This window comes from Lutjanus erythropterus, chromosome 13 (genome assembly GCF_056507025.1).
Source record: "Lutjanus erythropterus isolate fLutEry1 chromosome 13, fLutEry1.hap2, whole genome shotgun sequence".
NCBI lineage: Eukaryota > Metazoa > Chordata > Actinopteri > Lutjaniformes > Lutjanidae > Lutjanus > Lutjanus erythropterus.
The window spans coordinates 4,798,934-4,815,964 of record NC_139329.1 but is presented as its reverse complement, the minus strand read 5'-3'; the positions used below and the strand labels follow the sequence as shown (position 1 = coordinate 4,815,964).

General features: G+C 38.8%; 1 protein-coding gene across 4 annotated transcripts in view; it reads left to right on the top strand.

Moving 5' to 3' along the window:
* Positions 1-2,701: 2,701 nt before the first annotated feature.
* The window catches only part of cbfb (core-binding factor subunit beta), a 43,994-nt gene continuing 29,664 nt past the window's right edge, over positions 2,702-17,031 (top strand). For 2 of the 4 annotated variants that reach the window (XM_084734690.1, XM_084734689.1), the window contains exons 1-3: positions 2,702-3,202; positions 3,859-3,945; positions 11,334-11,450. In XM_084734690.1, the coding sequence (XP_084590816.1) occupies positions 3,125-3,202; positions 3,859-3,945; positions 11,334-11,450 (282 nt within the window). In that variant the 5' untranslated portion in view covers positions 2,702-3,124. The remainder of the gene's footprint in view (positions 3,203-3,858; positions 3,946-11,333; positions 11,451-17,031) is intronic. The other 2 variants (XM_084734692.1, XM_084734691.1) reach the window with 1 other exon arrangement.

Genomic DNA, 17,031 nt, shown 5'->3' with positions numbered 1-17,031 from the left:
AATAGTATGTTAGGTTCATACTGTTTCTGGGGAAATTTTACAGAACAAGTCAGGGTTAGTATAGTTACTTAAAAAAAATGTATTCTGACACAATTACTAATTACCTCTTAAAAACATAGTCAGTTACATAATCAAAGCTTCAAAATATTAAAGTAATGTAACTTGATAACTTTCTGTTACTTTTAGATGACCTCAATATAAAATATAATGAAATTGTTGAGCCTCATATATTGTTTTTAGGGCTGCAACTAACAATTCTTTTCATTACTGATTAATCAGTTTATTATTTTTAATGATCAGTAAGTTGTTTGGTCCAAAAAATGTCAGGAAATGTTGGAAAATGTTGACTAAAACTCAAGATGATGTCTTGTTTTGTTTTGTCTTGAGGCCACGATAGTGAATTGGCACTGTGCATGGCTGTATATCGTTCTTTATTTTAAAATTGTAATTCTGCACATAATTCCCATTTTTACTAAATGTATCTGTAATCTGATTACAACTTTTTGATCTGTGACTATAATGGAATACAGTTACTGTTTTTTTGCATCTAGATTATGTAATCTTGTTACAAGTAATCTATTACTCCCTCGACTAATACTCAAATGCTTATATGTACATAGAAAAACTGAAACATAAATTCTTTGAAGGACACCCAAAAATCAAAACTACGTACATTTGGCCTGCACTGCTATTTATCTACATTTTTTTCAAGCTGCAGTTTTGGAGCATCTCAAAATAAATAAATACATAAATAAATACATAAATAAATATACATTTTAAGCTCAGTAACAACATCTCTTTCCAAACATCACGACCTGGTTACTCCAGATAATCCACAGACCTTACTGTGAGCAGTTTCATCTAGATTCTTAAGTAGTTCCAGTAGATTTTACTGCAGAAAGAAAGTAGTTCCCACGTGAAACTGTTCACAACGATGTCTGTGGATTATCTGGAGAAACCAGGTCGTCATTTTGGAAAAGAAAGGCTGGTTTTGAATTTTTTTCAAATGTATTTTTTGGTTCTTTGAGCACCACAAGCTGGGTGCCATTTAGTCCTATTATATAGGAGAGAAGGCAGACATCTCTGAAATCTTTAAAGCTCCATAACTCACACCTAAAAAATTAGATGGATAAAGATCATTACAGGCCATGGGAAAAATATATATTTTCGATTTTGAGGTGAACTGTCCCTTTAACTTTATCTAAAGATAATATGAGGCTTCAGCAGACTGAGTTAAACATGTGGAGTTACAGTCTTTTTAGTACAAAATTCTCCTTTTGTATTGCCATTCCTTCACCACAGCCTGGTAAAGAGAATGTTGCATTTAACAGATTAACTTTGGAAGATCCCCACTTGATTTGTTTAAGTCAGACAACTAAATTCTGAAGACAGACTTAGAAAAAGCTATCCTTTCAATGGAAACACCCAAGTCCAAGCACCTCAAAATTGTTCTGAAGTATGGCACTTGTGTTTGTATTTCCATTGCTTAATGCAATCATATGAAGAAAGCAATGAACTTTATTTGTATAACTGAGCACATTTCTTAAAATGTCAGTAGGCCTATAAAAAGACTGGAAGTGTTGCTGCGTTTTTGACTGATTTAAAGCAATGACAGAGTTCACTGTGCTGTGGAAAACTGTTCCAGGAGGTGTTGCCTTTATAAACAGAGTTTTCGTTTAATTTAATTAATTTAAACATCCCATGATGTGTGCTTCCGGCAGGGCCTGGTAGAGTATATTCACTTATTTTATTTTTCAAGTAGGTGAAAACCAGACAGAAGCAGATGCTTCACTTGCGCATCCGGTTGTAATGACTTCTAACATTTCGATAGTAGTAGGCCCACATCTTTCTCAAATCTTCACCAGCATTTCTGAGGGATTTCAGGATTACTTGAAGGATTTATTTTATCAGTGAAACACAAACACTGTGTGGGTGCCCCCCTCCCGATGCTCCCTCCCTCTTTCACTTCTCACATAAGGATCCCATAAAGTTTCTTCGGTCCGGACGCATGCGCACTGCAGCCCCGAGTAGCGTGTGTAGTAGTATTATTATTGTGAATGGGGGGGTTGGAGGAGGTAGAGGAGGGGGCGGTATTTTGGGTGTACAGTCACAAGAGCGACTCGACGGAGCCAGGAAGTAGACTGATGATGCTTTCACGTACTTGCGGAATTGTCGTAATTTTGAATTTTTGCAGCTGTGCTAGAACCGCCCGCCAAAGTGTCGTAAAGAAGAAAACTGATAGAAAGTGTTGTAGCTCTATCAACAAGTGATGGAAACATAGATTATAACAGACGGCTATTTATACTTGTATGCTGATACGTGTTCCTTTTCGTTTGTGCCATTCTTTAAATTGTATTTGTTTAACTTTTAGCGTGAAGATTAACGCGTTTTTACGGGTTAGTTTATATCTCTTTGTTTTACTGAGTCATGTTGTAATGGCTTCCACTTTTGATGATGATGATGATGATGATACACAAATAAATTGTAAAACAGGCTACATGCCAAACACATATTTTCTGCTCTGGCACAAAATATCTCTGAGCCATATGATTTATGACTTTAATTAAGTGATAGGCTCTACTTACATAATCCTTTGTGCTTTATGCAATGTGTTTGCCCTAAATCTTTTGAATACACGAGTAATCTGCAGGCCTACTGGGGAGGAGCACTTGAAAGTTGCAGGTAGACTGGAGACAGACAGACAGAGAGCGCTCGTTTGTTGCCACTCTCCTGACATCACACGCTCGTCGAGAGAGAGAGAGTAAGAGAGAGGGTGGTAGAGAGACACTGAGGGACAGTAAGAGAGAGAGAGAGAGACTCACACGGTCAAAGTGAGCGTTTATCTCAGGCGGAGGGTCACTTAATAAAGAACCATTTGGAGGCAGAGGCGAGCCGGAGCGCGCAGGAGCCGCAGATCATCTTCATACAGAGCGCAGAGGCCAGCAGCAGCACAGAGCACATTGCTCCACAGAGAGGAGGAAGAAAAAACATAGACACGGAAGAGAAGTGAGTGAAAGAGGCAGAGTGAGGGACGGACGACTGAACTTCTCCTCTGCTGGATCAGTTTTTTTTTAAAGAAAGGGCTGAAAAGTGAGAGCGAAGAGGCCGGAGAGTGTTGTTGAAGATGCCGCGGGTAGTCCCGGACCAGAGGAGCAAGTTTGAGAATGAGGAGTTTTTCCGCAAGTTGAGCAGAGAGTGTGAGGTGAGTCTGAGCTGTGTGTCTACACACACACACACACAGACTGTGGATCCACACTGTCAGACGGCGGAAATAAAGAAAGAGAAGAAGGCTCGTTAGCGGAGAAAAGCATGCTGGCGGCTCCGATTGTTTTAAGCTTCAAACAGGTTTCTTCATTTAACTCAACAACTTCAGTGGAAAGAAAGTCTACAGCTGAATCAGATCCCCTGAAGCAAAACAGTGAGAGTCTACAAAAGTGCACCGTAATAAGTTGTTTCAGTTGTGTCTCTGGCTTTATGAAATTGAACAAAATAGATTAAAAAAAAACTTTTTACTCATATTTCTTTTGTATTTTGCTTTTTTATTTTTTTTACTTATTTAGTTCATGCACACATTTAACAAAAAAGTTTTTTTTTTTTTTTTACATATTACATTTTCCTTTTTGATTTGATATGGTTATTTTTTGATGAAGAACAGAGACAAAGAATGATGCCTTTAGCCTTAAATCAAAATTCCTGTGGCCTCTCTTCAAATTACAGCTTACTGCTGGCAATGAGCATCACCATTCAGTGTCAAACAGCTCAAATCAAACACATGAAGAACACTCAGAGTATTATACTATACACGCATGTATATATACTATATGTTGTTCAAAAGTTTGTGTTTTCTTTTGTCTATAGATTAAATACACTGGCTTCAGGGACCGGCCCCATGAGGAGAGACAAGCTCGCTTCCAGAACGCCTGCAGGGACGGACGGTCAGAAGTAGTGAGTGCAAAACTAAATATTCTCTTGTTTTTTGTCTTCTGCTTTAAATAAAGAGGAGAATATATACATAAAGAGCATGCATGTGTGTGTTTAAGAGACCGTGAGATATGCTTTCTGTTATATCAAACACACTGGCCTGTAAACTCAGTTTTGGTTCATGAAAGAAACTTAAAATTAGGGCTGCAGGATTTTGTAAGAAAAAAATATTGTGATTATTTTGTCAGATACTGCAGTATGATTAATGATTAGTGGGAATGTTCATTTTTGCATCTAAAGTTCATTTTCTCTGAAAAAAAAATTCTGATGATGTGACGTTTGTTGGGGTCTGAACCAAACAAACATGTTTTCCTACATGTGGAGAGCAAGATTTGTAGGCCGGGACATCTCTGCAGCACTACAGCGCTTCATTATAATGCTGTTTTGTCACACATTTTAAAATTATCAAAAAAAAATGCAGCTTCTTTGATTTGGATATTACACTTGGCTATATTGTGGTTTTGATAATATTAAGATTAATTGTGCAGCCCTGCTCAAAAACCATCTGTGTTAATCTGAAGGTTAAATGAACTCTTGTCATGAGAACACTGAGTCCAGCAGTATAGCGTAGATACACTTGGGTGCACCGTGTGTGTGTGTGTGTGTGTGTGTGTGTGTGTGTGTGTGTGTGTGTGTGTGTGTGCTGATGTTTTGATGTGTCCCTGTACAAGGAAGTAGACGTGTTATTAGACATGCAGACCTGCCAGGCTTAACTTCACTTACAGGCTTATGACTTCTTCCCTCTGTATTCTGCAGCTGCAGTCATCATTGTCTCAGAAGCACCCATTAACACATGTTATCACACAGGCACGTTATGGTTACAACAGACACTGTTAGGGATGTAATTTGGGGCCTAAAAAGTAAATATCACCTGTCATGTCTAATTTTGGTATACAGCAAACATGTAGTGAATGAAGCAGACACAAAGTGAAAGAACAGAAAACTGTCAACACGTGCGCAATGTCTAATAATGCAGCTCAGCACTGCTACAAATATTACTCAGAATGTTTAGAGCTGAAACAAGTAATCAATCAGTCAATCAACAGAAAATGAATAAGCATCTGTTTTGATTATTTGATTAATCACTAATCTGTCAGCGATACCAAGGAGGGGAGCACTTGCTGCTGTCCTTTGTCTGATGTGACAATAAAGTGAGTATTAAGTGTTGATTTAACTAAACAAGTTAGAGCTGTAATGATTAGATGATCAATAGAAAATTATTTGCCAACAATTTTGACAATCGATTAATCATTTCAAGCAAAAATATGTGATGAGCATTTTTCACATTTTTTGACACTTTATAGGATAGGAATAATTGGCAGATTAATTAATGAAAATAATTGTTAGTTGCAGCCTTACTTGAATATGTAACACAAGGTTTCAGATAATAGTGACAGGAATTTTCACTGTTTTAATTTTAAAAGCCAAACAATTTATCAAGAAAATAAACTGCAGAGGACTGGATAATAAAAATGATCATCAGTCACAGCTTTTTTTTATGATTAGGCTTTAGTTGTTTTTATGTAGATTTAGGTCTAATGATGCTCTGTTGTGTTTGATTACACGGGAAGGTGTTTCTCCTTCTTTTCATTTATGGCAGAGCAGCCAGCTAGTAAATATTGCAGCAGCAGAGAGTTTGTGGCGGCGGTGTCACAGTGGAAGAGCGTCGGCACGCTGAATCTGTCTCCCTCCATTTCCAAACCATGTTTCTCTCAGGCTGCGTCTCTGTCTCAAATGCATTTGATCAGATGTCAGATTTTAAGATGGACACCTCTTGAAAACAAATGGGCTGCTGGGAACTCTTACATTAAAAAACAAAACAATGATACTGTCATGATACCAGGATTATAAAGTTCAATAGAATACTAGAATAAAAAAAAGATTCTTAATACCTCTTTCAGTACCACAGAAAAAAGTAAAACAAGTCCTCGGCACACAAAATAGGTTTTCATATTTTTTATTAACAACCTGCACACACAAAATTCTTTTAAACATGTTGTACTGAAGAAGTATTAATGCTTTGATACTTTTGGCAATCTTAGTATCTAATAAGTACAACTGTGAGATAAATGTCCTATATGAATTCAACACATCTGCATGTATCACTGTCTTCATTTCTCTGCAAAGGTGAATTAAGTTTTCTCCACAAGTGCACCTGAGCTTTTTTGTTTTCTTTCAAAAATACATTGTGTGGTGTTTGTGATGAGCCCTTTATAACTTTAGAACATGTAAGGACAGATTCATATTGTAATTACAGTATGCTTTACAGTGTTTAGTCTGTTTAATTATGTCCTCAACAAAAGGTGAAGTCAGGCAAAAAGCCTTTAGGATGTTGGCACAAACACAAACACAGGGCAACTTCTGCAGTCTTAGTCATCCTCAAGGTATTTTTCACAAACACGCTGTCATCATGGCCGGAGGGCAGGAGAGAGGGGGCGGCAGGGGTACATCTAGTTTTACCATCTTTTAGTGGGACATGATGTGTCCGTCAGTCTGTCTGTCCTCACTGTATTTATAAGCCTCTTCTGCTGTGAGAATTGATGGCCACGGTTTTAATGGTTTGATAGCAGGTGTGACATCATGTCGCTGATTTATCTATCAGCCAGACGCCGCTAAAGACCTGCTATTTTCATGGTCAGCATGAACAACTATCCATCACAATAAGACCCCAACATGTTGTCAAGGACTGCTTTTTTATAGATTAGACAGATGATCAGAAAACAGACTGTAAACTTTGGATAATTTATTAAGTTAATTTAACTGAATTTATTAAATAAATAAAGTCCCCCTTCTCTTGAAACTGTCTCTTTATTACTGTTGCTTCACTTGGATATTTAAGCTTTACTGTGCAGAATGATGTCTGTACAGAGTCTGATGCTAAAAGACTGTTTTCACCTTCATCTGATGAAAAGGGAACTTTTGAAATAATCAATGTTTGCATGCTGTTAGATTCTGGATTTTTTAATCTCAGAGACAGAGGAGAGCTTTTTTGTAGAAAAACAATATCAAACACAGTTTGTCATTTCAACCAGAGTTATTTTATGTATTTTAAACCATATCTGAAGTGAATCTTTAAAAAATCTTTTGCCCCTTAAACAGTCCTTTCTCTTGTAAATTTTTTGCTCATCCTGATTCAGTACAGACTCTAATAAAAATCTTATAATAACAATAGCAGCAACAATTGGTTCATTAATCAGTTAGTTGACTACTATTAAATTAATTGCCAATTACTTTGATAATTGAGTCATTTTTAAGAAAATATCCAAATTCTCTGATTTCATCCTGATAGACGTGAATATTTGTGGTTTCTTTAGTCCTCTATAACAATACACTGAATATGTTTGGGTTTTGGGAAGACCAAAACATTTGACAGCTTCACCTTGGAGCTTTTGGAAACTGTGATCCACATTTTTCACTGGCATTTTATGAACCATATGTCTAACTGATTAGTCAAGAAAATAATTAACAGATTAAATTATTGTCAGTTGAAGCCCTAATAATATTCTAAAAGAGTATTCTAAGAGTAATATTCATTTTACCAGGCAGTCGATAAATAAAAGGCCTGTTAAAGTTGACAGAAAATAAAAGACAGCCCCCTCTGTACTGTGTTACGTTAATGTTTTCCACCTGCTAGAAATACTGCCTAAATATTTTTCTTTTCATGGTTCTCGGTTTTATTATTTTAAATATAGAAATAAAATGAATGTATGTGCTTGTACACTATCTGTATGTCATAACGGATAATGAGAAAAAAACAACACACAACACATGTCAAAATGCAGCGCATATAAACTGCTAATTTTAACTTGTACTAAAAGCTATTATAAGCTTATTTTCTACATTATTTTTACAATACATACTTGTCACATAGAAATGCAGTTGAGCAGCCCTATTTTTAGGAATTCAGAAACATCGTACATACGCACACACAGATGTGTAATTGGAATCACAGGGTGACTCTAAAATGTTCAGGATTGATCTGATGAATGGGACAATAATTCAAAGTAAATTATCTTCAGCTCAGCTCATTAGAGATGAGTCGCTTTCTCAACTACTATTGATTTTCATGCTGCACTGCTCTCTTCCATCTCTCTCTCTCTATGTGTCTTCACTGCCTTTTATTTCAATTCACTTTGCCCTTTTCTTCTTTGTCTTTATTCTTCTTCATCTCCTCATCTCACGTCCGTTTCCTCTTTCTTACTCTTTACATTCATCACGCTGTCTTTATCACCATTGTGCCGTTTCCCTTTGTTTCTCTTCCTCTTTCTCATTTCCTCCATTTTTCTGTCTCCCTCTCTTTTTCCTCTTTTGTGTCTCAGTTTCCCTCCATCCCTCTCCTCTCGCTGCCTTTCCTTCCCTCTTTTTTTCTCCCGCAGTAGTAGGCAGCAAATGAGTATCAGATGGTTGTAATCCAATACTTCAAATACAGCAGAAATGATGACTCGGGTGTTCTTTGGGCTCTCCTTTCTGCGAGTGTGTGTGTCTATACACATGTGTGTAAGAGACATGTACACACTTCAACTTCAGCACCCCCCCCCCCCCCCCCCCTTTATTTCCCTCTCCTTCCTCTCTTTCACTCAGTTCTTCTCCCTCATTCTCTCACTCTCTGATGAGGGACACATTTGACAGGGTGCATAATTCATATGCTTCCAGCTCAGTCGCAGCCCTAATGCCCTTAGTATTGATCTGTCTCAGCAAACACAACACATCACACACACGCACAAAAACAATAGACACACACACACACACACACACACACACACACACTCACACACAGCATTACGCATAAAAAACAGACATTTTCTAACTTGATTTTCTGGCTCTCTCTAATTCATTGTTTTCTGACTGCAATAGACAAATGCATTCTATTGATTTTCATTTTGTGTGTGTTTGCTCACTGTATGTGTGTGTGCGTAAGTGAGTGTGTGTGTGTAATAGTGATAGGAATGTCTCCCATTAGAGCAAGAAGCCATTTTACAGAAATCAAAAAATGAGGAAAGCTACAGTATGATGTGATTATGTGTGTGTGTGTGTGTGTGTGTGTGTGTGTGTGTGTGTGTGTGTGTGTGTGTGTGTGGGCCAGGCCAGTGGTTCACTTTGTGCTTTTGTTGGGAGACGAGAGTGGTTACATGAAGAAGAAAGAGAGACGGAGAAAAAGAACAACTCTGATGCAGTCTGTCAAACTTCAACTCTTCTGGGCTTAGACTCAAATAAGAAATTTAGACTTATTCAGTACAGGCCATTGGGAAACATTTCTCTGAAACTGTGATTATTTCAAAATTTTAATCATGGTTAGAAATGTGTTTGCATCTGCTATGTTTGATATTAGAGAGGCACTACATAATGTACTTTTATGACAGAGTAAGAGAAAAATTTCAGCTGCAACAGTTCGATGTTTGACGGAAAATTAATTGGCAACTATTTTGATACTTTATTAATCATATATATATATTTTTTTTTTTAAGAAAATCAAGCCAACATTCTCTAGTTCCAGCATTTGAAATATAAATACTTGGATATATTTAATTGTAAACTCAGTATTTTTAAGTTTTAGACTGTTGTGCCATTGTAAAATGTCACTATGGCCTCTGGGATGGACAGTTTTCACTATTTCTTGAAGTTTAATCAAGGCAATAATTGGCAGATGAATTAGTTAATGACAATATTTGCTCCAACAGTGGTCAATCTCAGACAAATTTGTGCATTTATTCAAGGTAACATTTGATATGTAAGTGAGGAAGGAAGTCAGTGAATGTGACTAAACATTCATTCATTCATTCATTTTCTGTAACCGCTTATTCCGTAAGGGTCGGAGTCTATCCCAGCTGACATTGGGCAAGAGGCGGGGTTCACCCTGGACAAGTCACCAGTTCATCGCAGGGCTGACACATAGAGACAAACAACCACTCACCCTCACATTCACATGTACGGGCAATTTAGAGTCACCAGTTAACCTAGCTGTGGGAGGAAGCCGGAGAACATGCAAACTCCACACAGAAAGGCCCCACCCCAGCAAGCTGGGGGATCAAACTCAGGACCTTCTTGCTGTGAGGCGGCAGTGTTAACCACTGCATCACTGTGCCGGCCCATGACTGAACATAACGTGAATAAAACTTTAATACATAACCTCATCTGTGAACATGATTCATCTGACAGATTTTCATCAGAAACGGTGTTTGTTTAACAATAAATAAAACAACTCCCATGATCCCACACTACCTCACATCATAAGACTGTCTTTTTTTTTATTATCTTAATGTGAGAGACCTCTAGCGGCAGAAATGACTTACCGTGACTCAATGCATCCTTGTTTAGGTCCTGTCTGCTACGCCTCCAGTTTGTAACACTTGTGTACTCCCTTGGCTAAATCGATGATGTTTCATGAGGGATTTTCTCAGACTTGTCAAATCTCTCTCGGAACCGCTGAAGACGTTATCCAGCTCCTTCTGCAGGCTGTGTAATATTCCCCATAATAGTAAACTGACTTTGGCATGTAAAATCAGTGGAGTGCAGTTTTACTATTAATAAAATGTAATGTGAGAGGGTCATTTGTACAGCTGAACCCAATAAATCACATGCTACTCTGCAGCTTCATGCAGTGCTTTGAGCCTCTTTTAGCTCATTATTTTGGCTCTCTAACTGAGTCTCTCAGTCATACAGTTGTGGGCAGCAGTTTCCCATTAACAAGCTCAGACGAGCAACTGTGCACTGAAACAGCAAGAGCCCAAATAAACAAGTGACAGGTGAAGAAGCTCAAGAGACAGATACTTCCGTCAGGAGTTGGTGGAAGGATGAAACTATTACCAGCTTCACAATAAAGCGTGATAAAATACTAAATGATTAGTATTACCACTCCAAATTTTAATTAGCAGTGGTACTGTGTTTGATTACCACGCTTTGAAAAACTCATGGTAAATACTGTCGCAGCAATAACATGTTTGCTTTGTTTGCTTGTTTATTTGTTTGATTTTGCATCAATGAAAAGAGAGGTTTTCACTATCAAACTTGGTGAAATTATTTCAGCGTGTGAGTCAGTACTTTTTCATATCATCATTCAGCAATACTGTGACAACACTGATAATATTTTGGTCACTATAATCATGATTTGACATTTTCATACTGTTTCATTTCTAATGGAGCCCAAAAAGAAGTAAAATTCTGTCTGCTGGATGTGCAGTTTGTTTGTTGACACATCATGTAACAATTTCCTTGACCAATGGCATAACAGAGCTGTGATTGAGTTTATTTTGGACAAAAAATCACTTAATACAGCTTTAAGTTTTTTTTACTTTGTTTGTCCTTACCAACTGTATCCTCAGTATGTCTCTCTTTGTCTCTGTCTGTCTCTCCAGGCCTTTGTAGCTACAGGTACCAACCTCTCTCTCCAGTTCTTTCCAGCCAACCTGCACGGAGAACAGAGACAGGTCCCCACCAGGGATTATGTCGACTTTGAGAGAGAGACAGGAAAGGTAGGACATGTACAAAATACACCTAAATCCACCCTTTTACTTAAATGCATACACACACACACACACACACACACACACACACACTTAAATTTTATTCAATTCAGTTGGCTTTATTGACGTGACTGCATATTATATGGTAGTGTTGGAATTTCTCATTTAAATACGATACCTTGAAAAATATCGATATTCTATACCACTTTTAATACTGAGAAAAAAACTGGCTCAAAATTGAAGGCAGAAAGTTTCAAATTTTCATTAAAAGATAAATTTAGCAAGGCTATAACAGGACATAGCAAATATAGCAAATGAGACAAGTGATGAGAAGAAGACAGCACTGCGAGTAAGTTAGAGGAGGTGGGACTATGTGGACGCTGCAGCTGTGTGTGTCAACTCACTGTCGAGAGAGGAGAGTGCAAAAAAGTGCAGCTGGTACTGAAGTATTAATACCACAAAAAACGAGAATTGAAAGCATTTCAAATCGTCAGTATCAGTAAACTATCTGGCTGTAATAAACTTTAATAAAGAAAATAAGCAATTACAATGCAAAAGGGCATGGGGAAGTGGGGCTATGGAATGGAGGTAAAAGTCATATGCCTATGATAAATTATGAATTATTAAGGAACACTGACTATTAGACAGGTGGGACTGGGCTCACAGAGTTGTGGTGCTCATGGCAGGCTGCTATGTATCTTGCTGCCAGTCCACTGCAGTCTTTCCTCTCTCCCAGTAGGACTGGAAGTTTCTCTAAGTCATTTAATCGGGGATTATATTTATTATTTTTGTAAAATGCTGGTCTGTAACACTTTCATATAACTTGCACAGAGTTAGGAAATGCAGCTTTGTACCCTGGTGACAGTAGGAACACAACCTCTCCTCTCTGGGCAGCCAAGTCTGTCTGTGTCGGCCTACCTCCACTGCCAGGCTGTGTTCTCTCAGGCTGTATTTAGACAGTGTTTTCCTCCGTTTTTTATCACACACTGTGGTCAAGTAGGCAGCCACAGTGTACTGTCTGTTTGGGGGCAGATTTTTTTCTCTCTTTGGCCTTTCACCTGTAGCAAAGGTCACAACGTCTGAGTTGTGGCATAGAGACTGGCAACATTGAGAAGAGATTTTCTGATTTCTGATTTAATGTGTCCAGAATGCATCTTTAAACATGGGTGCAGTTTGCATTGGTTCAAGGGACTCACTGAATCCTTTAGCGGGACATTGATTCTGGCCTACATAAGTGTTGTAGCCTGTAGTGATCCTCAGGTAGACCCGCAGGTTGTGCGTCGACTTATTAGATAATATTACAGGTTTGCATAGGTGGGTCAAGTGACAAAGGTGTTAGTAACTTGCAAAAACATTGCATGCAGTAGTCCATCTCCCATCTTCTCTTGCCCCATCTTTCGCTGCAGCAGTGCACACAGCAGCCAGCACATCAGTGCACTCTCAGCCCAGCTGATCGCTCCTCAGAGCGCATCTGAAAAGGTTAAACTGGACTGGACTGGAATTGGACTCACTTTTTCCACAGTGCAGCCAAACACAAGGCTAAAAAAGACAGTATAGACCTACACATGAAGGCTGCTATTACTTGTTTTGCTGCTATCAATGAGCCTCTAGACCTATCTGTGGAGAAACACTATAGCTGGGATCTGCATCTGGCTTACTGTCAAGTTTTGTGGTTTGTGTGAGTTCAGCTTCTCTGGTAATGCTTGCAATATTCCATCAGTGATCGGGCATAATAGTTGCGCATGAAAATGCCCCTGCTTGTGTCCTGATAATTAATGTTTATATAAACAAAACCTGTGTTGTACACATTGCATTTCCTCTAGATTGAGAAATCTCTTATTTCAACACCAGATGGATTTGAAAACATCTTTGCCAATTATCTCACACTTTTGCATGACTGCACTTGATTCATCCAACATTGTTTTCTCATATGACAATGTGAAACTCTTAGAAAAAAATAGCTTTTGGAGAAACACAGACATCTCTGTCTGCTCCTTTGCTTTCTGTTCCTCTTTAATTTTATGAAATGAAAATGACAGTCCAGACACCCACACAAAGACAAAAAAACTTCATGTGAATTTATGAATACAAACGTTGACTGACTTTCATCCCCTTGAACATGTGTGTCTGGATATTTAGGTTATAAATGTTGACATGCAGCATGTACACTGAATTCAAGCCAACCGACTAACTTCAACCCCTGACAGAATACAGATTGATTTGTGTGTCGGGTTGTATACAAGTCCACAAAGGCAAATCATCATAAAGGAATCAGTTTGTAATCAGTTCCCTGTTGTGCAATTGAGCCTTTAAACCAGTGTATGCTTTTTATTGCTCTGCGGTGCTTTTCAAATGATGCCCGCTGTCTCGCACCATCCAACAAACAGACTCCTGAAATCACTCCTCAGCTTCTTGTCACACAACAGTATCTGTTGATGAAAATTATTATTTGCTCAGTAGTGCTCATGCTTGATCAAGATCAAAGTTAAACAACTTAAAGAGCTCTGAAGATGTCAGTTTGCTGCTGTCGTCTAGGTGATATTCACTGTACTGTAGAGTGCAGTGGTGCTGCTGCTGTTGTGTTTATGTGTATGTTAATTGTCTCCCCTGGCGCTTAGCCTGGACCTTGTGTGTGTGAGTGTGTGTGTGTGTCAGAAGGCCCTCCACGGACACTGGCTAGCTGAAATGAATGCCGGCTGGCGGCTCATTAAAAATGCATTCTGGGGAATCGATGGACCTCCATGCCCCAAGGCTGACGGACTAATCTCACACTGTTAATTATTTAACACAAGTGCCCTGATGGTTGGGAACAGTGTGTGTGTGTGTGTGTGTGTGTGTGTGTGTGTGTGTGTGTGTGTGTGTGTGTGTGTGTGTGTGTGTGTGTGTGTAATTGTGTTGATGGGCGTTTTGCTGAAGAAGTTTCTGATGTGGTGTGTGTGTGCCAGACAAAGAGAGAAAGAGATTGTATGCATGTGTATGGCAGCAACACAGAGTTTGTGGTTGTGTGCCTGTGTGTGTGTGTGTGTGTGTGTGTGTGTGTGTGTGTGTGTGTGTGTGTGTGTGTGTGTGTGTGTGTGTGTGTGTGTGTGTGTGTGTGTGTAAGTATGTAAGACGATACCTTCTCCTTTGTCACCTCAGCGGTGCTCACAGATCTATGAAGTTTTAATGAGGCTAGGAGTTGTCGATGTAAAGCAGTTTCACAGTAGTTCTGTAGAACTGAGGACTAGCGTTCACACACACACACACACACATCTGAGGATCCAGATAAACCTGCTGACAGGCCGCTCTCTTCATCCATATTCATATTTTAAACTGAGAAACATAAGTCATGATATATCAGCATGGCGCCTCAAAATAAGTCACTCCAGATTGCTGAAATGTTCTTTTCATGCAGCTCCAACAAAAGACAGAAGTATAAGGTTTCAGTCTTTACTTTAATGTAATATTCATTTATATTCCACTCCGTATAAAAAGGACAGGCGAGCGTAGAGTGTGGTTTCCTGAGTGCAATGTACAGTCAAAGGAGATATTGTTTAAAAGAAAGTGGACAACTTCACTCAGTTGTTCCAACGCAGAGCCTGTAATTGTGTACTGAGTGTACATTTTCTGCTGTGTTGCTCTACCACGATACCGGCTTTCATTTCATACGCGCACACACGCACACACACACCCCGCCCTCAGATTCCTGCTGGACCTCCCTGTAGAATACAACTGTCAGGCAGAGGCAGAGATCTTGTGTACGTTGCAACTTCTTCTCTTAATTACTGTCACAGATACACTACACACACACACACACATCTGATACTTGGTGATGGTTATTTCTCTTGTAATAGTTCGTTGTTTATCACTTCCAAAATGTTCTGCAGAATCTGAAGCAGTTGGGAAAAAAAACTTTTTGTTTTAAGCCAGACATAATTCTTACACAAAACCATTTTTTAGAAAGAGGTTAACAGCCAATTTGAGTAGGCTACAGAGTAATGTTGAACATAAATGTGAATTATAGGGCAAAAAATAATGAAGTTTGCCATCATCAGTCAGAGTGGATGGTGAAAAATGTAAGAAGAGAAGGATGAGACAGTAGCTTTTGAACTGATTGATGTACCAGCTACTCTTTTTGCCCCTCTTTCTTTATTTTTATTTCTTTTCTCTACATATTTTCTTTCTCTCAGTATCCCTTCTTTCTCCTGCGTTTGTTATTCTTGTGGCATTTTATGTGAACATTCACACCACTCTTCCATACCTCCCTTTTTTCCCTCTTTCCGTTCCTTATGTTTTTTTGCGTACATCCCCCAACTGCCCCCTTTTAACCTCCCCTTCGCTCGCTCCTGTTCTCCCTCCATCCGATCTCCCCTCCATTCCTCCCTTTCTCCCGCCTTCATTTCCAAACACAGACGATGCCAAACCAAAAGGGTAGCACGGCCAGGTTAAACTTGGCCATTGAATACAATGTGTGTGTGTGTGTGTGTGTGTGTGTGTGTGTGTGTGTGTGTGTGTGTATGTGTGTGTGTGTGTGTGTGTGTGTGTGTGTGTGTTTGCGCGCATGTGTATGTTTGAAAGACAGAGAGAGAAAGAAGCACAGGCTCTCTGTCGTTGCAGGCTAATGGGAGCCAGCTGTGGAGGAGGTTAATTTTGGCATTAGCAGCTAACTTGCTTGCAAGCGTTAACCCGGCCCTAGACATAAAGCATCAGTGGCTGGTTTATTTGCCACCTTTGTGGCAAAATCTTTTTTAGAGAATTAAACACTCTAAAATGAGCATTGTTGCTGAATTTCAAAGCAGGATGTAACTGTTTCCACACTGGATGGTATGACCTGTATTAATTTTTAAAGTCTCCCCCATTAGCAAGATTTTGCATGTGTGGCATCCACAACTGGACTTCTCCATGTGTGCTAACTCTGATGTGTTTGCATTAAACACACAATCTATAAGTTTTGCTGCTAGGGTTCTCTCACATTAAAACAATAACAGAAGATGTAATTTGATGGCATGGTGAAGTAGCATGGGATTATGGGAATTTTCCTCTTTGTTAACAACCACAATTTCTGATTATAATCTCTCTGACATGACTCAGGAAGAAATTCACAGACAAAGAATGTATTAAAGTTCTATTTGCTGATTTTCTTCCTCAGGAAATGCACCATTGCCTTGAATAAATTACAGATTTCTCTGGGTTTGAACATTGTAGGGAGCATTTGGGATAATGTAAGTACACATCACAACAAAATATATATCATAGGTCTATTTTTAAATATGTATGCAGAATTGTTACATATTATAGCTTTAAATGTCAGCCATGTGTCTGGTGACCAGTTGAGCAGAATTTCTATATTGTCAGATGCTCTTTACCTTCATTCATTCAACAGATCCTTGTCGTCCAGAGAGTTTTGTTTGTGCTTTCCTTTGTGTGAAACCGCCATGCTTCTTTTGTCCTTTAGGTTAGACAGATACTGGTCTTTCCTTCCTTCCTGTCCCGGGCTCCATCCCCCCAGCTTGCCTAACCGCCTCCATTGTACATGTGTGTGCTTGAAAATGATTTTAACCATGAAAACACTAAATGTGCCACTTTTATTTAAATATAGGTTTTTCTTTAA